Genomic DNA, 24,256 nt, shown 5'->3' with positions numbered 1-24,256 from the left:
TTGCTATTATTTAGGCTGAAAGTGCATTGGAAGTAAAGTCACTGTAGATCTGAGGGGGACATGCAAGGAAAATAAATAACAGCATTTTAGCTTGCACATGATTGGATGATAAAATCAGCAGAGCTTCCACTCATTTCAGATCTACTCCTTAGATTTAGAGTGACTGCACTTCCAAGTGCACTTTCCATGCACTTTCAAGTGCACTTGCAGTGCAAAGTGGATTTGCCTTTTGTAAATAACCCCCATTGTTATCATGTCTAATATTTATGATTGGGATGTGACTTATTTAAGAGCAGCCACAATCCACACAATTTAGTTTCCATTTCTCTTCTTCCTAAAACCAGCCTTCCTTCTCATTGTGCTCTTTGGAATGCCCGTTCTGTCTGTAACTACCTCACCTCTGTCCATGACCTTTTTATCACTAACTCCTATCATCTACTTGCTGTTACTGAAACTTGGGTTCAAGAAACAGACTCCATCACTTCTCCTGCTTCTCTCTCCCATGGTGATCTTTTCTGGAATTAATTCCCCATACCCATGGATGGAAGAGAGGTGGAGTTGGAGTCCTTCTATCCCCAGAATGCCCTTTTTAGGTTCTTCACTCATCTCTCTCTCTCTCCTCATTGGAGGCACACTGTATTTTTCTATTATCTCCAGTTTCTTTGAAAATTCATGTGATCTACTAGCCTCTCTCTCTAATAATCCTTTTCCTCCTTTTGATCACTACCTTATTAGTTTCACTTTCTACATGTCTTGCACCTCTCCCTCCATGATAAGAAGTCCCAGCACTTCAATCACCATAAATCTGCCCTTTAAAAATACAATTTCTGCCTCCACTTTGTCATCCAGTCCCCTTCAACCCTTCTCTACCTTAAACTCTCTGCTTCATTCTCTACTGCCTCCAACCACTAACTCACTCACTGCCCAGAAGAATGCCAATCACTTCAAAAATAAGATTGATACAATTTGTGATGAGATCTCCACTATACAGTTATCTCCTCCACCTAACGCTCCATTTCCATTGGTACACTTAATGCCTCGTTTAACCCTGCTACTGAAGGTGAGATTGCTAAACCTTTTCCTAATGCTTCCTGGACACTGTTTCTTCGAACAGTCAGCTATGGTCACCTTTTGGCTCTGTCCTACACTCTCTAACTCAGATCCTCAATCTCCCTCTGTCTTTGAGCAGCTTTCCCAACTCTCTAAAACATGCACTAGTCACCCCATACTTAAAACATCCTCATTGAATCCCACCAAACTTAACAACCTAATGCCGCGTACACACGGTCGAACTGTATGACGTACTTAGTCTGGCGGAAAGTATGCCAGACTGTCCGTCAGACTTTCGGAACGGGCTACTTGCCCACACACGGCACTTTTTCAGCGGACTAATACGGCGTACTAAGTCCGCTGTACTATCCGCCCTACTTTTGAAATGAACGGACTCGCCCACACACGCGGAGGAAAGTCCGCTCATTTCGAGCGCGTCTCCAGGTAGGCGGGGCCCGCGAAGGAGACGATCGCTGGCCCCGCCGCCTGGTATGGACTTAAAGGGGAACCCCAACGCCAAAAAAAATCGGCGTGGGGGTACCCCCCAAGTCCACAGCAGACCCTTGTCCGAGCACGCTACCCGGCCGGCCAGGAAAGGGGAGCGAGCGAGCGCCCCCCCTCCTGAGCCGTACCAGGCCGCGTGCCCTTAACATGGGGGGTGCCTTGGGGAAGGGGGGGGCGCGCGGCCCCCCCACCCCAAAGCACCTTGTCCCCATGTTGATGAGGACAAGGGCCTCTTCCCGACAACCCTGGCCGTTGGTTGTCGGGGTCTGCGGGTGGGGGGCTTATCGGAATCCGGGAGCCCCCTTTAATAAGGGGGCCCCCGGATACCGGCCCCCCCACCCTATGTGAATGAATATGGGGTACAATATACCCCTACCCATTCACCTGTAAAATAAAAGTACAAAAAAAAACACAACACACAAGATAAAATACTTTATTGCACAGCTCCAGGGGTCTTCCGTCTTCGGGGGTCTTCTCGCCGGACTCCTCCGCTATCTTCTTGTAGCTCTTTTGCTAGCGGAGGAGTCCGGCTTTATTCCGCGCCGCCGGCCTCTTCTCCCGACTTCGGGGGTCTTGTCCCCCTCTTCGGTTCTTCTGCCGGGCCACCGCGCCTTCTTATAGCTCTTTTACAGGCGGTGGCCCGGTCTTCTGTCGCCCCGCCGCCGCCGCCTTCCGTTCTTCTTCTTCTCCTTCTTCTCCAGGAGATGTTGACTCGACGCTCTCTCCGGCCACAATGCCAGGGACGCGCTGCGCGGCCACTTATATAGGGACAAGGGGCGGTGTCACATGGCTTTATGTCACATGGGTTGGTGTCACATGGTGACCCCGCCCCCTTACGATGTCATAGTCCCCATGTGACATCAACCCATGTGACCAACCCATGTGACATAAAGCCATGTGACACTGCCCCTTGTCCCTATATAAGTGGCCGCGCAGCACGGCCCTGGCATTGTGGCCAGAGAGAGCGTCGAGTCAACATCTCCTGGAGAAGAAGAAGAAGAAGAACGGAAGGCGGCAGCGGCGACAGAAGACCGGGCCACCGCCTGTAAAAGAGCTATAAGAAGGCGCGGTGGCCTGGCAGAAGAACCGAAGAGGGGGACAAGACCCCCGAAGTCGGGAGAAGAGGCCGGCGGCGAGGAAGAAAGCCGGACTCCTCCGCTAGCAAAAGAGTTACAAGAAGATAGCGGAGGAGTCCGGCGAGAAGACCCCCGAAGACGGAAGACCCCTGGAGCTGTGCAATAAAGTATTTTATCTTGTGTGTTGTGTTTTTTTTTGTACTTTTATTTTACAGGTGAATGGGTAGGGGTATATTGTACCCCATATTCATTCACATAGGGTGGGGGGGCCGGTATCCGGGTAGCGTGCTCGGACAAGGGTCTGTTGTGGACTTGGGGGGGACCCCCACGCCGTTTTTTTCCGGCGTTGGGGTTCCCCTTTAAGTCCATACCAGGCGGCGGGGCCAGCGACGTCTCCTTCGCGGGCCTCGCCTACCTGGATACCCGCTCGAAATGAGCGGACTTTTCTCCGGGCGGGAAAAGTCCGCTCATTTCAAAAGTATGGTGGACTGGCATGCACACGGCCGGATTGTCCGCCGAAATGCGAGTACGACGGACAGAATTTCGAAAAAACCGAAATTCTTAGTACGCCGGACTGCACGCTGAAAAAGTCCGCTGAAGCCCACACACGAGCGGACTGTCCTCTGAAATGTGTTTCGGCGGACTAAGTACGCCATACAGTCCGCTCGTGTGTACGCGGCATAAGACCCATCTCCTTGCTCCCCTTCTCCTCCAAACTCCTTGAATGCCTGTTATAGAACTGACTGATCTACCACCTCATTAAGAATGACCTTCATGATCCTCTTTAGTCTGGATTTCGCCCTCAACACCCTACAGAAACTACTCACCTAAAACCAATGGTTACTATTCTGCACTCCTACTCTTGGACCTTTCTGCTGCCTTTGATACAGTTGACCACCCCCTACATGCCCCTTCCCTTTACTTCTCTGTCAAGATTAATGGCACAAATATCAACCCACCCCCACATACTAGGGTGATGTATTTCTGACACTGAACTCTCTTTTCGGCCCAACATCCAATTACTGTCCAAATCGTGCTGCCTCAACCTCTGCAACATCCTCAAAATATGCCCATTCTTAACCAATGACACCACAAAGATTCAAATTCCCTCCCTGATTATCTCTTGGCTCAACTACTGCAACTCCCTCCTCACATAGGCTATCACCCTTCAGTCCACCATGAATGCTGCTGCTGCTAGACTCATCCACCTTCCCAACTGTTCAGTGTCTGCTACCCCTCTCTGCCAATCACTTCATTGGCTTCTGCTCACCCAACAAATATGATTTAAAATACTAGTAACAACTTATAAAGTCATCCACAACTCTGCCCCAAGCTACAGCACTAACCTAGTCTCAAAATACCAACCAAATTGTTCTCTTCATTCCTCATAAGACCTCCTGCTCTCTAATACCCTTGTCAGCTCCTCCAATGCTCGCTTCCAGGACTTTTCCTGAGCCTCTCCCATCCTCTGGAGTTCCTTACCCCAATCACTAGGAACAGCAGATTTATCTATCCTCCCCTGTCAGAATGGAGATCTGTCTATTTATATTGACAGATCCCCATTCTGGTTCTCTGTGGAGTGATCGCGGGTGGCCGGTGGACATTTTGCCTGCCTGCCACGCGCATCAGCTCCAGTGTCGCACCATGGGCACACGCCCCCTAGCACTCTTAAATTGGCCAACGTACACCTATGGCAATTTGTCCAGGAGAGCTAACCTGCCACAGTATAATGACGGCAGCTCGTCCTTAAATGGTTAATATAACTTAGATTACAAAATCATCAGTGTTACTCAAATTAGTTTATGCAAAAATGAATACACCCCACAACAAAAACTACTACATCTAGTGTATTGTATAACCTTCATGATTTGTAAGGACAGCACCAAGTCTGCTAGGCATGGAATGAAAAAGTTGGCGACATATTGCAAGATCTATCTTTTTTTAATTCTTCAAGAACAGCCTCTTTTAAAGCCTGGATGCTGGATGCTGGATAGCGAGTGATGCTCAACTTGTCTCTTCAGAATTCCCCATAGGTGTTTGATTGGATTCAGCTCAGAAGACATACTTAGCTACTAAATCACCTTTGCCCTGTTCCCCCAAATGTCACATTTCTTCTGAAAACAAATGCACATTTTCAGGAAAAAAGAAACTTGAATGAATTTTAGCGCACACAAACACAAAGTAATATCCAATTTTTTGATAAAATATAAAAGAGGATGTTATGCTGAATAAATAGATTGGTCTGTAGTACACAGATCATAGTGGATCATTCTATTCAGAAAACATCCTGCATATTTTATAGAAGGCAAGGTAGAGAAGAGGTGCAAATAAATGTCACAATCTCCCCTTCATCAATCCTCTGCTCCTATCTTATCTTTTTGCCTATCCTAAGGCCCCTCCTCAGTCCTTCTAACCCTGCTGCCTATAGTTTAAAGTCCATTCAGTGCAATTATGTCTTAAAAACAGTTGATTCTGCAAACAAAATCACCAGGAACACGAATCCCAAACTTGCAGAATTCACCTCGAACCCAAGGTATAAGCCCATGGTCTTCAAACTGCGGCCTGGGTGCCAGATGCAGTCCTTTGCTTGCTTTTATTTGGCCCTTGGGGTACTATTTTATTTACTGTCAGGAAAGAAAGGCACAATTCCTCCCAATGGCACCAACGATGGGGCACAATGACACCAACGATGGGGCACAATGACACCAATGATGGGGCAATGACACCAATGATGGGGCCCAATTCCTGCCAATGACACCAATGATAGGGTACAATTTCTCCCACTGACACCAATAATGGGGGATTGTTTGATGCCAGGACATTTTGCACTCCCAGAGCCCAAAGCAAGGCCCCCTAACGTCTGAAGGACAGTAAACTGGCCCTTTGTTAGGAAAGTTTGGAGACACCTGTTATAAGCAAACCCGAACCTCATACTTATTCTTTACACTACAAAAACAAATAAGTCTGATAAAATATTCATATTTCACAATGCTAATAATTACACAGCCTCTGCAATGGCAAAATGCCAGATTTCCTTTTAGCACGGAAGCTGCCACAAGCTAATTCGTGTTGCTCTGTATGGATCTCACAAAAAAATAAAAATAACCCACATATTGGGATGCACTGCAATCGTAGCTTGTCAGTGGGCCTCACTTTCTTATAATTTGACAATGTTGTCATGAGTATTTATGTAAGAGGGGCCTGTATGGCAACAGAATCATAGCATCCCAGGCCTATGTGGCAGCAGTGAACACTCAAATCCATTTTATATGATACATTAATGAGACCCACACATCACATTTCAACACTTACAGCTGTCATTAAAATATGTTACAGTCTTTATATGGTCCCGGCGTTGTTTCTAGAGTAACCATTTACAGCTAAGGAAGGATAAAGCCCCCCCCCCCCCTTTCCACATTCAGCTGTTCTATTTTTATCAAATAAATATATGTAAACTATATTTCTATGCCATAAAATAACAATAAGCAAGCGCTGTATTTTTTCTTGGCATTGTGACTTTTCAACTACGGATGCCAACACTGAAAAGCTGACATGCACTGCAGAATTAGATCCTGCTGCAGATGCATGCTGTAAGGGAAAAAGAAAAAAAAATGCTCATACAGATTTGAAATGGACTTTAGAATAGAGTCTCCAGCTAAGGTAAGTACATCACTTTTGTCATCTGAAAATAAAGCAGTCCTTTTAAATACCAGGATATTAATATTCCTCCTATCTTTAGCATGAAGGACACTGCAGTGGTACTAAATAGCTCTTTCTTAATCAGGAAAAAAAAAAAAGCAATACTTCATTCAGCACAGAGATAATGATGGAAAAAAATGTTAAACCTAAGCTGCCCTTTTGTTATAAAGAACTAACACTACTGACAGCTTATACTAATGCAAACTTAGCAAAAGTAAAGAGAGGTTAAAGGGGGGGGGATAGGGTCAATGCAGCATAATATGATACAGAGCAGCAGGATGCAAACAGCAACATATTGTATATCACATAAAGCCCTGAAAACAAATTGACGTGCCTTACTTTGGCCATAGTCTTACCTTGGACGTGAATGATCCTGTCGTGGTACACCGGGGAGTTACTGCCATGATGATCAGCCCAACAGAAAGAGATTAGCACCAGGAAAAGTACCCTCTTCATCTTCGGATACCAAATGGATTTTCTGATTTTCTTCACTGAAAAATCATAAGATAGAGAGAAAAAAAAAAGAGGCTCGTGAAAAGTAGAAAAGCTTCAACGTCTGTGCTGCTTCTGCTGCTTAACTTGTTCCAGCATTCCCATCAGTGGGGAAATCCTTGACAACATTGCTTGTCCTGTTCTGCATTAGAGAAGTTACTGCAACTGATACATGACGAGGTAAACCATCAATTAGCTACAGTAACCCGTAAAGTGACACATAATAATATACATAGTGCATACAAGACTACTTTTTGCTCATCATGAATGTTTTAATGAAGTGACTTACAATAAAATCCTGCTTAATTACACATACCAGAGCAGCAATATTGATTGCATCTGTTAAATTAAATATCTTTTGTCCGAGCAAAGGTCAATACTATTTGAAATAGCCGTTTAACCGCAGTGGCACTTACCATTTTAACCTGACATATATTAAGGCATATAAAACCATGCGTTTATACAGCATGATAGTACTCTGTGCTAGCACTGCAGTTGTACAGATTGATTCTCAATTCGCTGCTATCTAGAATGCTGACACGCTTATTCAAGGTGCACAGCCGGACTCTGCAAGCAGCTGAGACGCTCAGTAGACTGCAGAGGGATCTGGAGCTACTGGGTATTAATTGGGCAAATGAGAAGAAAATGGATTAATAATGTGCTTTAAAACATATACAATTTACAAGGTAGCTTACAGAGACTGCAGCATATGCTAAAAGTATAATAAAAATGAGCTACATTTCAAAAGTAGCTGGGAACGTTTTTAGTGCTAAGCTGGATCAAGTTTGTGTCTAAATTATTTTTTTATATTCTCAACTGCTTAAAAAAATAATGACCTAATAAATGGCTTTGGCCAGCCAGCATTTAAATAATTTAATTTTTTTTCCTCCATTGTATCCTGGCAAAGAAAGATGAGTTCGAGAACGCAATTAATCTAATGACGACTTATCAGGACACTGATTATACTGAATCTAATTTACTCCCACGTGGTACTTAAAGGTTATTTTTGTATGTGTTCAGCCCTTCCAACTATGGGCCAGTAATACTTATGAAGCAAAGCTGACATGAAAGAAAATCTGATGAAGCCCCTAGGTGATATGGCATGTAATGTCATCATGATTAAATGATGCCCGATAGGCATTGTAAAAATAATTAGTTTGTAGAATGTTTTTACCAAAGAGTTCCTGTCTTTTTTTGTGTGAACTTAGTGGCCTTAAAGAGGTACTGAACTAAAAAAAAAATGGTGCCTTAAAAGGCAAGCATAGGGCAAAGGGTTAATCAGCGGCATTGCCTGTGGTCTCCCTGTGGCTTATTTTTATCTGAAATGCCATGCCTTGTTTTATACTGGGTGGGGCAGCCATTTTGGCCTATGTTTCTTCTTGTCAGAACCTCCAGCAAGGTGAACAGTGAGCCGACCCATAATGCCACAACTCCCAACTGTCCCTGATTACGAGGGACTGTCCCTGATTTGGAGCCTCTGTCCCTCATTCCTCCTCATCTGTCCCTCATTTTGGTTTAATCTACATAGTTGTATATAAAATGCACTTTTTATCTATCAAAAAGTATTTCCCAGCGCTAAACCTTTCATCCAATTTCTGAATTGCTGTGTTTGTAAATTCAAAAAGCCAATATAAAGGAGTAGTAGTGGTAAAAAAGCACTTATGGGTTTAACCAGTCTTGTTTTTTTGTACAATTCGCCTTTAAGGGGGTGTGGCAAGGGTGTGTGTCCTATCCCTGCATACTTTTGCTGATAGGTGTCCCTCATTCCCATCTCAAAAAGCTGGGAGGTGTGTAATGGCATCACCAAATCTCACTCGAAATCTGGTGAGACTAGTGTCACAGGTTACAGTGCCATAGATTTAACCCTGCAGATACACATTTATGAGGCTGTAGGCATAAAGTGCCTAGACACTCTCACATACAAGTAAGTGCGCTGCTATTTTTAAGCTGGCATTCAATGCACAAGGGTAATTTCAAGGATAATTCCAAGTAATTGTGAAGTCTTAATTGTAATTTTTAAATCACAAACATGTTATTCTTACCTACTCTGCACAGTGGAATTGCACAGAGTGGCCCACAATCCTCCTCTTCTGGGGCCCCCTCCTGGCTCTTCCTCTTCTCTGCACATCCCCGTAGGAAGCACTCCTATAGGAGCGCACACGTGGACTCGATCCTGAGACATGCTGCCTGCATCCATAGACATAGATACCGCACAGCTCTGTCCAGGTTTTGACCAATAGAAGCAGAAGCCAATGGTTTTCACTGCCTCACCAAAGCCTGGGAGAGAGGAGAGAGCCGCTACAGACAGGTACACCACTGACTCAAGCAATTATTCCTAGATATTCACAATAATTCCCCCCTGTATTGAATTTTATTGTAATTGTACAGTCTGCTCCAATGTTGTAAAGCGCTGCGTAAACTGTTGGTGCTATATAAATCCTGTATAATATTAATAATATTTTATATATATATATATATATATATATATATATATATATATATATATATATATATATTAGATTAAACATTATATTTTGAATTTAGGTTCACTTTAGGCCTCATGTACATTGAACGTTAAATGAGCTGTAGAAAGCTGTAGCTGTAGAATGAGTTTTGTAGTGTTTTTGCAGTAGCATTTTTTTCAACCTGTTTTAGCTGTGGTGTTTTTAAGCTTTTTTTTTTGTGCTACCATATGGCTCAAAAACGCTGATAAACGTAGCCACATTTTTCAGAGTTTTTAGGCTCCATGCACACTAGCCTTTTTTTAAGCTCTTAGGCCGCGTACACACGGGCGGACTGTTCGCCCAACTTAGTCCGCTGAACAGTGTTTCAGTGGACAATCCGCTCGTGTGTGGGCTTCAGCGGACAGTTTCAGCGGACAGTCTGACGAACAAAGTCTTTCGGAATTTCCGTAAGACAGTCCGTCCAAACTTGGTTTCAGCGGACAGTCCGCTCGTGTGTAGGCTTGTTCGACAGACTAAGTTTCGCGCATGCTCAGAAAGGATTTACACGGCGAAGGTTGCATTGCAGTGTATTGGACGTCGAATTTCTCGTCCCGTCGTACGTGCCGTTCACGTCATCGCGCACGCTTTCAGCGGACTGTTCGTTCATCGTGTGTGGTCAAGTCCGTTCATGCAAATTTTGAGCGGACTGTTTGTCGGATTGTCTGACGAACTTAGTTGGGCGAACAGTCCGCCCGTGTGTACGCGGCCTTAGGCTGCATTCACACCTGAGCGTAGCGTGTTTGAACGTTTTTACCGGCGTTTTGTCGCGCGACAACGAGCGTTTTGTCACACTACAACGCGCGACAACGAGCGTTTTGTCACACTACAACGCGCGACAACGAGCGTTTTGTCACACTACAACGCGCGACAACGAGCGTTTTTTAACTTCGGCGTTTTTTTTCAGCCAATAGGAAAAATATTTTTCATCTGCTTATTTTTTCTTGAGCAGATACAGCGTCAAAACGCCCGTAGAAACGCTCGTTGTCGCGCTAAACGCTCGAATCGAGCGTTTCCATTAGTTTCTATGGGAATGAAAACGCCCAAATCAGCCCAATTCGCGCGACAAAAAAGGGTCCGGAACTTGTTTGAGCTTCAGGCGTAGGGCTTCAGGCGACATGGAGTGGAGATGTGAACCATCTCCATTGAGAATAATGGATTTTTTCCCCTCCAGCGTTTTGTAGCTTCAGGCGTAGGGCTACAAAACGTTCAGGTGTGAACGGGCTGTTAGAAGCTGTTATTTTTTTCTGCTCCTAAATTTTTTGTAGAGTTTCTTGGAGCATTTTTCCAGCAGAAATAGCTACTAATAGCGTTTGAGGTTTTTTCTCTTCACTGCAAAAACGCTAATAAAACGCTAATGCTTCTAAAATGCTGATAAGATGCTACTACAAACAGCTATTACCAGTTTTCATCCAGTGATTTTCCAGCATTTTTTTAGCTTAAAAAAACACTAGTGTGCATGAAGCCTTAAGCGTTTATCAGAGTTAGAGCGTTTTTACAACTGAAAAACTCCTCAGCCAGAAAACCCCCTTGCCAAAAAACGCTGATAACAGCCTATATGTGCATGACACATAGGATAACATGCTGGGGAGTTTACTAACTGCAGAAAAAAAACGTCTAAAGCCAAAAACAGCAGCTGTAAAAACGCCCGGTGTGCATGAGGCCTACAACCCACTAGTTCAGGGTTTTTTTCCAGACAGAAAACACATAGCTCCCAAATGTCCCTAATTTTGAGGGACTGTCCCTCATTAATCACATCAATACAGGGCACTTATACACCTTCCTGCCCAGACCAATTTTCAGCTTTCAGCGCTGTCGCACTTTGAATGACAATTGCATGGTCATGCTAGACTGTACCCAAACTACATTTTTATCATTTTGTTCCAACACATTTTTTTTGTTTTCTTTTGGTGGTATTTGATCACCTCTGGGATTTTTTTTCCCTACTAAACAGATAAAAAAAAAGAATGTTTCTGTTACAAAACGTTGTAAATAAGTACGTTTTCTCCTTCACTGACGGCATTGAAGGGGCTACACTGACGGGCACTGATAAGGCGACACTGATGGGCACCTATGAGGTGGCACCAATGAGGTGGCACTGATGCGGTGGCACTGATGGGAACTGATGATGGGCACTAATATGGGGCCCTGATAGGTGGCACTGATGGGCACTGATAGGTGGCATTGATATGCAGCACTGATGCGCACACATAGGTGGCACTGATGGGCACTGAAAGGTGGCATTGATGGGCACTGAAATGCGGCACAGATGGGCACTAATAGGTGGCATAGATGGGCACTGATAGGCTGCAGGGATGGGCGTGGTTTGTACTGATAGGTGGTACTGATGTACACTAATTGATGGTATTGATGGGCATCGCTGATTTGCAGGCATTATTGTTTGGCACTGATTGGCATCCAGTGTGGGCACTGATTGGCATCCCTGGTGGCCATGGGTGGCATACCTGGTGGTGACTAGTGGTGTGCATCCCTGATGGTCTTGTGTGGGCATCCCCAGGGGGGGGTGCACTGATAATCAATCAGTACAGGCCCCCTTCAGAAGAGCAGCCGATCAGCTCTCCTCTACTCACATCTGAGAGACGCGAGTGAGGAAAAGCCAACAAACAGCTTTTCCAGTTTACACTGTGATAACGTGGTAAAGAGTCTCTGTCAGAGACTCTTTACCTAGATTGGAGTTGCAGTGTGTCAGACTGACATGCCGCAACAACGATAGGCACGATTTGCGCCCTCGGGGGCGCGTAGCGGCTTGTTATCCTGTTATCCTGAAAGACGTCATATGACGCCAATGTCATTTTGCTATATGGCAGGCGGCAAGAGATTAAGAACAAAGTACCTCTTTCCTTCTCATTTGTCCCTCATTTTGGTCTGATCTATATAGTTTTATTAAAAAAAAGCACTACTTGGCCATCAAAAAGTTATACTTATCTGTTGTGAGCGAAGGTAGTGCACAGAACGGTCCCTTACCTCCACTTTGGCAGTTTTCCATTGGGGCTGTCTGCTCCTTCTTCCTCCGAATGCCCATTTAGCAAGCAATCTGCTAAGGGAGCACTTGTGTGTGCATGCTCCTGAGTCAGGCTGTGTATGTCCATAGACACACACAGCACCGGTAAGCCACAACCTGGCTCCCTCCTCACATGAGTTTGATTGAGGGCAGCATGAACCTATGGTTTCCACAGCTCTGAGTATCTCCTGTGGGACCAGGAAGTGAGGGGAGCGGTGTTGCAGTCAGGACAGTGCTGGAGCAATGACAGGACTCAGGTAAGTGTTTAGGGATGAGGGGGGTGTGGTTGTAGAACAAGTAGTGGGCAGTTGTATCTTCTGAGTTTAGAATCGCTTTAAACTGCATTACCCAATAGGAGTTACATTGGGAAGTTGGGTATGTTATGCTCACCAGAATGTTCGGGATTCTAACAACAGCTCTTTGGCTGAATGCTGAAAGCAGAAAGTTAACATCAGAGTATGAGGTGAGATGTAGAGTTTTTTAAAAGGGTATGTTTTTGAGGCATAGAACATCATAATCAATTAAAGCAGAATTTTGTGGATACAAAAATGATATGCTAGGCTACTTATTTTGAATCCTAAAGTGACACTAAGCAATATTCTTTTTCAAAAATTAATCCACTACTTAATAGCCCTGTAATCTGTTTTTATGAAATTGTTTATTACTGTGTTTTTCTGCCTCATTGCAATGTTCCTCTGTGATATCCTGAACCTCTCCCTGCCCAGCTCACTTCCATTTGTTTGGAACAAGCAGTGCACTGTAGTTGCAATCATATGCACTGCTCTATGTACACACATTGCATAGTCCATCTAGAAACAAGCAAGATAGGATGTCTACATTCCTACATACAATGTAGCACCCCCTTATGTAGAGCAGGCTGCTAGGTACATTTTGTTTAGCTTCTCTGTAATCAGTTGAGCAGGGTTGATTGTTTATGTCTGCTCAGTGTCTCATAGGCTGCTGCTCTGTTACTTCCCCCTGTCTTCTAGAATTATGGAGTTAGAACAGGGTATGCAGCCTTAATATTTATGGGACTCCAGCCAATCCCTGGTGAGGTGTGCTCAGAAAGTGGAGGAAGAGCTCATAAGTAGTCTGAAGCCTGAATCAGCAGTGCAGAGTTCCTGGGTCCAGTCCTGCTGGAGGAGACCCCTGTGCAGGGGCTCTGGCCCCCGGGGCAGCTTTCTGGAGGGATCTGTTAGGAATACACCGAGGTCCCAGCTAGGCTTAGCTGGGGGGCCTATTCACTTACTAAAAAACCAAGGATCAAGTGGGGTCTTGAGAAGCTCACTGGAGAAAGCTGGGAGAAAGTTGGTGGAAAAGAGTCCAGCTGGTCTATGATGGTATGGGTCTACATCTCCCTCACTGGAAAGAGTCTGGTAGTTTTCAGCAGGAGGCAACAGATGATCTTGTGGCTACGTGAGTAAGGAACCCCATTGATGAGGAGGAGTTAGTGACTGTGTGTTGCTAACACTGGAAGGAGTACAGGTCACATTTAGCACAGAGATCCTGTGGGACATTCAGCAATTGTATAGTACAGCCAGTGATTTATGAACTTCAGCCAGAAATTGAGGAATCCTTAGCTTATCCAGTTCTACTGTCGGGTGTTGCTGGGTAGGGTCTATTATTGCATGGTGGATCGTTTGTCTTTTGTCATTGGTCTATTGTTGCTTCTACTGTTTTTCAGGGTATCCAATATTCCTTCTCCCTATCCCAGTTTAAAGGGGTCATAAACCCTCATTTTATTTCACCGTAATGCATCCAATTCTAGCAGTGCAGCCATTGGTTCCCACTTCTGTCAATGAAATCCAATGATGCAGGCACTGAGGGCAGGGCCCGAGTCCAGCATTCTATATCTATGGACACAAATGCTGGATTCGGAAGCGCACCCACAAGGTAACCCCCTGGGAGTGCTTCTCCTAGGGGGTTATATGATGTGGGGAGGAGCCACCAGCACCACCGGGGACCCCAGAAGTCAAGGATTGGGGCTTCCAACTTAATTTATGAAGATTTATTTGGTATAGCCATGGCTTTTCTCAGCGGGAACACATGGAAACACAGTTTCAGCATCTCCAGCACTGAATGCATGTAATGGAAAGGGGTGCTGAGGTCCACTGATGCTGGCTGTTGGGGATCTATTGTCCCTGGGGGGTCTATTGTTGCTGGGGGTCAACTGTTGCTGGGAGGAATCTACTACTGGGAGGGGTTGTGTCTGTTGTTGAGTAATGGGTCTATTATTACTGGATGCTGGAGGGCCTATTGGTTCTGGCTGCTGGGAATCTATTGCTGCTGGATGGTATTTGTTTCAGGGAGTCGGGTGTTGCTGGGTAGGGTCTATTATTGCATGGTGGATCGTTTGTCTTTTGTCATTGGTCTATTGTTGCTGGCTGCAAGGGATCTATTTAACAGCTTCTTTTGCTATCCCTAACAAATTCCATACAAATTATTTAGCACCACAAAAAGATACTTGGCTCTGTATTCTCTAAAAGGGGCAGTACTGGGAGGTGGGTAGCTGAGTGCAACCAAGGGGTGGTGCTCAGAGGTGGGTATAGGGGGCGGAGACAAAGGGTGACTCAGAAGGGGGAGTGAGTACCTACACCTATTCCCTGAGAAAAAAAGCGCTGGGTATAGCCATTACAGCAACTTGAGCTATAGACCATTAAGGAGGGAAGTAAAGAAGAAGTTGAGCTATACATGATACTTTAAAATGAGAGATCTTCTAAATTTTGTTTTTATTCTTTTCATACAAAAATACTGCAAAGTGGCATTTGACCCTTTTCAACAACAAGTTAAAGTAATATTAAAGGCTTTATTTAAAAAAGAAATAAACATGAAGGTTAAAAAAACCTTTTGCCTTTAGAACCACTTTAAACCCCATGCTCATGAGCAATTCAAATCTCATGTGCAAATAAGCCTTTCATTTACTTAGTTATTTTTATCAAGTGACAGGTGTCACTTTACTTATTGAAATGGAATATAAAGTATATGGGGCATATTTACAAAGCAAATAGAAAAGGGGAAAACACTGCGCTATGGTTTGTAGAAAATGGCCACAACAGCCAAAACAGCCGCCAACACTAAAAACAAACAAAGTTCAACAGATGGAATAATAAAAACAGTGTAGCGCTTCAATAATAATAAGTGTAATCAACACAAATTAAAAAAATAACAGAACAAAAAATCGCACAGAACTAGATGCCTGAAAGTAAAAGTCCAACATAAGGCACTCATTCCACTATGTTGATGGCATAGGAGTGGCCAAACCGTCACATGGAAGGAGAATGGTGTGCTAGACGAATATGTTCATGCAGGTAGACTTGATTGTAACAATAGTAGATAAATACTTCTTACCGGAACAGTTGGACTCACGCAATCATATGACGGCTGAGTCTAGAAGGCTTGGGGTCACAGTCAAGGACCAAAGAGTGTAAAGAGAGAGGTCAGTTGAGCTGGTGATGGAGCTCCAGGCGGTTGTAGGCTCAAAGATGGGTCCTTTCAGATGGAACATCAAAGGTCGAAGTGGTCAAGCTCAAACGCAGCCCGTTGGACCAATACTCCAGCCTCCCCCGAATGGGGAGGGGGGTGTTTGTGAGGTTTTAAACCAAAACCATGGAAAGAAGGGAAAAGAAAAAAAGGCTCCACATGGTGCGGGTCAAACGATATAAAAACGTTGGTTTATTGAAGTCAAAAGGTAACAAATGACTTAGTGATCACATAAAAAAAAACAAAATGAACTTAAAAGCAATGTGGGGTACCAACAGCTCGCCCGACGCGTTTCGACATATGTGTCTTCAACTGGGGCATGAAGTTGAAGACACATATGTCGAAACGCGTCGGGCGAGCTGTTGGTACCCCACATTGCTTTTAAGTTCATTTTGTTTTTTTTTATGTGATCACTAAGTCATTTGTTACCTTTTGACTTCAATAAACCAACGTTTTTATATCGTTTGACCCGCACCATGTGGAGCCTTTTTTTCTTTTCCCTTCTTTCCATGGTTTTGGTTTAAAACCTCACAAACACCCCCCTCCCCATTCGGGGGAGGCTGGAGTATTGGTCCAACGGGCTGCGTTTGAGCTTGACCACTTCGACCTTTGATGTTCCATCTGAAAGGACCCATCTTTGAGCCTACAACCGCCTGGAGCTCCATCACCAGCTCAACTGACCTCTCTCTTTACACTCTTTGGTCCTTGACTGTGACCCCAAGCCTTCTAGACTCAGCCGTCATATGATTGCGTGAGTCCAACTGTTCCGGTAAGAAGTATTTATCTACTATTGTTACAATCAAGTCTACCTGCATGAACATATTCGTCTAGCACACCATTCTCCTTCCATGTGACGGTTTGGCCACTCCTATGCCATCAACATAGTGGAATGAGTGCCTTATGTTGGACTTTTACTTTCAGGCATCTAGTTCTGTGCGATTTTTTGTTCTGTTATTTTTTTAATTTGTGTTGATTACACTTATTATTATTGAAGCGCTACACTGTTTTTATTATTCCATATTTACAAAGCAGTAAACTTATTTTTCCCCAAATTTTCACTGAAGGTCAGAATCAAAATATGAAATTAGAATCAGAAAATATATTTATCATTCTACAATAACAATAATAAAATAAAACCCAGATTATGCTCACATTTCAGTTCCCTTCTAAGCTCTTAATTGTCTCCCTTTTCTTATCTGTGCAGTCCACATGAGTATAGAGTCAGACAGGTGGGCGTATACAGAGTGATAAATAACACTCCCCTCCCTCCCTCCTCCTCCATGTCCTTGTATTGCCAACCACAATGGGGGTGGGATATACTGTAGCATGCTGTTTGATTACATTCACTACAAGACTCACCAAAAAGCTTAGTTTTAATATAAATCAGTATTAAGCATATCAAATGTAATTGCTAATACCTGTAAAGTAAAAAAGAGGCCTTATGCCACATACACACGATCAGAATTTTGGTCGGAAAAAGCTCTGATGGTTTTTCCGACAGGATTTCTCTCAAGCTGTCTTGCATACACACGGTCACACCAAATTACGACCATCACGTTATTACGGTGATGTACAACACGTACGACGGGACTAGAAAAAGGAAGTTCAATAGCCAGTAGCCAATAGCTTCCGTTTCGTAGTTGAATCTGAGCATGCGTGAGTTTTTGCGCGTCGGACTTGCATACACACAAACGCATTTTTGGATAGGAACTTTTTCCAACCGAAAAATTTAGAAAATGCTCTCAGTCTTTTGCTGACCGAAATTTGATCAGCATTAGTCCGATGGAGCATACATACGATCGCATTTTCCGACCAAAAGCATCAGTCTTTTGCTGGCCGAATTTCCAATCCTGTGTACGGGGCATAAGATGCAGATACCATCTGAGCAAAATGAAAGCTAGTGTCAACTATCTTTGACTCCACCAACACCATATTGATGTTGCAATAAATATTTATTGGGAGCTGAAAACAATTTTTAGATACCGTATATACTCGAGTATAAGCCGAGATTTTCAGACCCTTTTTTTAGGCTGAAAGTGCCCCCCTCGGCTTATAATCGAGTCACCGCTGTCTGCCTACCCGATCAGCGTGTCGTGCAGACAGACGGCGGCCATTCCACTATTCAAAAGCCGCGCCTCCCTGTCTGTGATAGGCAGTACACTCAATTTCCCAGCAGTCAGTGGTCCGCCTATCACGGACATCCGCTCATCCTCATACTACGGACGAGGATGAGAGGATGTCCGTGATAGGCGGAACACTGACTGCTGGGAAATTGAGTGTTCCGCCTATCACAGACGGAGGCGCAGCTTTTGAACAGTGGAATGGCCGCCGTCTGTCACAGACGAGGAGGAGAGGTGCGGCTTTTGAATCCTGGCATGGCCGCCGTATGTTTTTTATACATGCAGATCGGTGCAAAATGGCACACAGAGGCTGCAGAAGGACACAGAGGCTGCAGAAGGACAAATAGGCTGCAGATTGGCACACGGAGGCATGCACAGGACACAGGTAGGCTGCAATGGACACAGTGATGGACACAGTGATGGTCACAGGGATGGACACAGGGATGGACACAGGGATGGACACAGTGATGGACACAGTGATGGACACAGGGATGGACACAGTGATGGACACAGGGATGGACACAGGGATGGGCACAGGGAGGTATACAGCTGCAGATGGGCATTGTTGACCCTCTTTTCCACTCTTTTAAGCTGTAACAGTAGCTGCTGCATGTCTCACCCTCGGCTTATACATGAGTCAATACGTTTTCCCAGTTTTTTTGTGGTAAATTAGGGGCCTCGGCTTATATTCGAGTCGACCTATACTCGAGTATATACGGTATGTATAATTTCATTTGAATTGCTCTCCTGGAACATTTTTAAAAAAAATATCAGTAGAGTAATAGAAGCCCTTCCCAAAGATCTTACCCTGCAAATGACAAAGAACAGGGAAAGATCATGTGGCCACACCACAGCGCTACAGGAATAACATTAACACATTAAGCAGTGCATTTTATAGCACTAATTGCTGTATAAATGTCAACGGTCCCAAAAATGTGTCGAAAGTGTCCAATCTGTCCACCACAATGTTGCAATACCGCAAAAAGAAAGTAAAAAGAAAAAAATTCCAACAAAAATGCCATAAATCCTTCCCATAGTTTGTAGACACTATACATTTTGTGCAAACCAATCAATATACACTTATTGAGATTTTTTTTATTTATTTATCAAAAACATGTAGAAGAATATATATTGGCATAAACTGATGAAGAAATGTGTTTTTTTTTTAGAAATCGGGGAATAATTATTATAGCAAAAAGTAAAAAATATATATATATTTTTTTAAATTGTCGTTTTTTTTTTTGTTTATAATGCAAAAAATAAAAATGACAGAGGTGATCAAATACCAAAAAAAGAATATTTATTTGTGGGAAAAAAAGGACGCACAGCCACACAATTGTCAGTTAAATCAGCGCACTGCCAAATTGTAAAAAGTGCTCTGGTCAGGAAGGGGGTAAAATCTTCTGGACTGGAGTGGTTAAATGCTTTCAGTTGCAGCTTTACAAAAACGAATGAGGACCCACTATGAAAAGCCTGCCCTCCATAACTTACTCAAAATGCACATGCCCACTAGATGGGATATGCGCCTTGTCTATGCAGATTCTCCATTAATGTTCACAAGAAGCAGAACTCCTCTACCTTATCAACCTCCATCCCATCAATCACTATTGGCTCATAAGTAACTTCTCGGACATTCCTGAAATCAATATTAATTTTCTTCATTTTAGATATATTTAACTGTAAGTTGTTTCCTCTGCACCAACCAACTCGATTTTCAATGTCCTGCCAATATGCAGACTCATCACTGCCCCTTATTTTCCCCACTATTGTGGTCTTATCTGCAAATTTTAACACAGAGTCCACCTCAAAGCAGGAAGCACAATCATAATTGTGGCAACCCTGTACTAAGGGACTGCTTCAATGAGTAAGGCAGGCCATAGATTTTCTTATCTTAGATCTCCAAATTGTACCCTCTGCTGTCTATCAGTCAGGGAATCAAAAATCCAGTTATGAAGAGTTGGGCTCAATCCCAAAGAGTTCATCATAGCAATAGGTTTCATTGGCAAAATAGTAAAAAATGCTGAAATAAAATCAATTAAAAGCATGCAGCCATAACTATTTTTGTTTTCCAAATGAGGTAACACAGAATGCAAGGCCAATGCAATTCAGTTACATTAGAGGGTTTTCGAGCATGAACGGCCTTTTTAAGGTCATACCACAACATCTCAATAGGATTCAGGTCAGGACTTTGGCTAGGCCACTCCAAAGTCTTCATTTTGTTTTTCTTCAGCCATTCGGTGGTGGACTTGCTGGTGTGTTTAGGATCATTGTCCTGCTGCAGAACCCAAGTTCGTTTCAGCTTGAGTACACGAACAGATGGTCGGACATTCTCCTTCAGGATCTCTTGGTAGACAGCAGAATTCATAGTTCCTTTTATCACTGCAAGTCTTCCAGGTCCTGAAGCAGCAAAACAGCCCCAGACCATCACACTACCACCACCATATTTTACTGTTGGTATAATGTTCTTTTATGAAATGCAGTGTTCCTTCTACGCCAGATATACTTGGACACACACCTTCCAAAGAGTTCCACTTTTGTCTCATCGGTCCACAGAATGTTGTCCCAAAAGTCTTGGGGATAATCAAGATGTGTTGTGGAGAAATTGAGACGAGCTTTGATGTTCTTTTTGCTCAGCGGTGGTTTTCTCCTTGGAACTCTGCCATGCAGGCCATTTTTGCCCAGTCTTTTCCTGATGGTGGAGGCATGAACGCTGACCTTAACTGAGGCAAGTGAGGCCTGCAGTTCCTTGGATGTTGTTGTGGGATCTTTTGTGACCTCTTGGATGAGTCGTCGCTGCGCTCTTGGGGTAATTTTGAGCGGCTGACCACTCCTGGGAAGGTTCACCACTGTTCCATGTCTTCGCCATTTGTGGATAATGGCTCTCACTGTGGTTCGCTGGATTCCCAAAGCTTTGGAAATGGCTTTATAACCCTTTCCAGACTGATAGATCTCAATTACTTTCTTTCTCAATTGTTCCTGAATTTCTTTGGGTCTCGGCATGATGTGTAGCTTTTAAGGATCTTCTGGTGGACCTTACTGTGTCAAGCAGCTCCTATTTAAGTGATGCCTTGATTGTGAACAGGTGTGGCAATAATCAGGCCTGGGTGTGGCTAGAGAAATTGAACTCAGGTGTTGACAACCACAGTTATAGTATGTTTTAACAAGGGGGGCAATCACTTTTTCACACCGGGCCATGATGGTTTGGATTTTTTTCACCTTTAATAATAAACACCTTCATTTACAAATTGCATTTTGTGTTTACTTGTGTTGTCCTTGACTATTGTTTAAATTGGTTTGATGTTCTGAAACACTTAAGTGTGACAAACATGCAAAGGAACAGGAAATGAGGAAGGGGGCAAACACTTTTTCACACCACTGTATTTTGTATGACAACCACAATTTGTAAGGACAACACCAAGTCTTCTAGGCATGGAATGAAAAAGTTGGCGACATATTGCAACATCTATCTTTTTAAATTCTTCAAGAACAACCTCTTTTAGAGCCTGGATGCTGGATGGAGAGTGATACTCAACGTGTCTCTTCAGAATTTCCCATAGTTGTTCGATTGGGTTCAGATGAGGAGACATATAGTACTTGGCCACTGAATCACTTCTCTTTCAATATAAAGCAGTACATCAGTAAATTCATGAAACCATCAATGAAATGCAGCTCCCTGACACCAGCAGCACTCATGCAGCTCCACAGAAGGCCACCACCATGTTTCACTCTAGGCATCATGCATTTTTCTTTGTACTCCTCACCTTTGAGATGCTATACATTTTTGAAGCCATCAGTTCCAAAAAAATGTATCACTCCAGAGTACAGATTCCCAGTAGTCGTCTTCATTTTCAGCAAAGGCCCTGGCAAATTCTAGGTGGGCATGGACTATAGGAGAGGCTTCCATCATGGAGGCCACCCATGTATGCCATTCCTCTGCAGTGTACGCCATATTGTGTCATGAGAAACAATCACCCCAGTTTGGCTTTCTACTTCTTTAGCTAACTGCAGTGAACTTGCACAGCGTTTTTCTTTAATCCTTCTCATCAGAAGACGCTCTAGTCAAGGCATTAACTTCCGTGGATGGCCTGGACTCCTCTTTAAGATTTCCATCTTTGGTAAATTTTTGTATTAGTTTTGCTGCAGTATTCTGACTTATAAGTAAAGCTTTGCTGTCTAAAATTTAGATTTGCTCCTAAGGCTTTCAATGGGGTGTATTCATTTTTGTAACGTGGTCTTAAATTAATTTGTTAGGAAAAATAATTTTTTGTGTGTGAAAATTAACAAATCTTGGTTACAATCAATGACCTGCATTTGTGGGAGTATCTTGTAGTATAGTGTCCCATAAAAAAATGTAGATTCTTAAAGGAAATAAAAGGTTTTCTGACAAATCTGTTGGGGCATACTCATTTATGCTGAGCACTGTACTGTTTATTATGATTTAAAAGAGCAGTATGAGTCTGATTTTTTTTTGTTTTTAATCATACTTATCTAGGTGGATGCAGAATTTATGCTATGCTGCATCTGTCCCCTGCTGTCTCTAAGGGTGAGAACTGAGCAATCAAACACCTCTGATTACTCAGTTCTCCCCACCACTCTGAGCAGAGACCCTTGACTTTCAATCAACAGCTCTATGCTCTGTACCTCCCCTTCCGCCAGCACTCACTGGAGCACTGGGCTATGAAGGGGTCGGGAGCGGCTGGCTCAGCCTCTCAGCAGGTTGCTGAGAAGCTGAGGCAGGTGCCGGTCTATCCTGGGTGGATCCTGACCACATGGTCGTGATCATTCCCCAGCCAGGACTGGCTCTGTGACACCAGCCACCAGTAAAAACGGGTCACACAAGCTGTACTTCTCCTAAAAGATTAGTCGACTCTTCATGGTGCATTTGTTTTAAATTAGAGGTAATGATTACCCCCTGTTTTCTTTGGTGAATGTCACATTCACTGCTTTCTAAATATGACCTACATGTTATATACTTTCCTTCTTGATTTTATTATGCTCAATACTAAAACAGTACCCATTTCTACTTTAGTCAGCAAATTAAATAGGAAATATTGTACATGAATATTTAATGGAATCATTTGAGGAGATTTGTGCTGTCCTGGCATTTTAGGGACTCAAGAAATTAGATAGGCAAGCGGTATATCAGGATTAATACATTTTCAAATATATGTACCTCAGTTTATAGACTCTATAACTTTCACACATACTAAATAATAAACAGTGCTTTTGGTTATACTTACCAAAGAAATGTTGGCCTAAATTTAGGAATAAAGATTGTTTATTTGTGTAGCACCCTCCTAGCGTAGGATGCTAGGTTAATTAAATGTTTGGCTCTTTCTGTAATCAAACAGTGATCGACTGATCTGGTCTGTTCAGGGTTTCACAGGTTGGGAGTTTGATTGTGTCCCCCTGCCCCTGGAAGAAGCTTTAAGAGCTTAGGGTGTGAGATTCAAAACAACCAGCCTACATATTTATCAGGTTCCAGCCAATCCTTGGAGAGAAGATTCCAGAAGGGAGCTGGAATGGTGACATATAGTGTAAAACACTGGAGAGCTGGGTTCCTCTTCAACAGGAGGGTTCCAGAGCCAGAGGAGCTGCTGTCCATGGACTGTGCAGCTGCTCTAGAGGCTACAGCGGTCCAAGGGGTGAGGGCCTGGTTGGATCTGCTTTGAAGCTAATTGCAGAACCTCACCACAGGGGATGTTCTCTAGAGAGGTGCTGAGTTACTCACTGGACCATGTTTTGAGCAAGCTGGAAGGTTTGCTAAAGGAGACGTTTGTTCTCTCATTGCTGAATATTAATCCGTTTGGAGTATCCCATGCCCTAGCCCCTTCCATTTAACCACTTGACCACTGGGCACTTAAACACCCTTAATAACCAGACCAATTTTCAGCTTTCGGTGCTCTCACATTTTCAATGACAATTACTCAGTCATGCAACACTGGACCTATATTAAATTTTTGTCCTTTTTTTCACACAAATTGAGCTTTCTTTTGGTGGTATTTAATCACTGCTCGTTTTTTTTTTGTGCTATAAAAGAAAAAATACAGAAAATTCTGTAAAAAAAATGAATTTTTCTTTGTTTCTGTTATAAAATTTAGCAGATTAGTAATTTTTTCTTCATACATTTTGGCCAAAATTTATACTACTACATATCTTTATATAAATAAGTACAAATTGGTGGATATTATTTGGTCTTTGTGAAAGTTATAGAGTCCACAAGCTATGGTGCCAATATCTGAAAATTTATCACACCTGAAGTACTAACAGCCTATTTCAATTCTTGAGACCCTAACATGCCAGAAAAGTACA

General features: G+C 43.3%; 1 protein-coding gene across 1 annotated transcript in view; it reads right to left on the bottom strand.

Moving 5' to 3' along the window:
• Positions 1 to 24,256, bottom strand: part of HAPLN1 (hyaluronan and proteoglycan link protein 1) — a 193,745-nt gene that overhangs the window by 51,953 nt on the left and 117,536 nt on the right. Inside the window, exon 2 of the mRNA XM_077462439.1 lies at positions 6,686 to 6,820. Coding sequence (XP_077318565.1) covers positions 6,686 to 6,785 — 100 coding nt within the window. The 5' untranslated portion in view covers positions 6,786 to 6,820. The remainder of the gene's footprint in view (positions 1 to 6,685; positions 6,821 to 24,256) is intronic.

This window comes from Lithobates pipiens, unplaced genomic scaffold (assembly GCF_037356315.1).
Source record: "Lithobates pipiens isolate NorthernLeopardFrog02 unplaced genomic scaffold, aLitPip1_a1.2 Scaffold_3, whole genome shotgun sequence".
Classification (NCBI taxonomy): Eukaryota; Metazoa; Chordata; class Amphibia; order Anura; family Ranidae; genus Lithobates; species Lithobates pipiens.
This window is presented reverse-complemented; position numbering and strand designations above follow the sequence as displayed.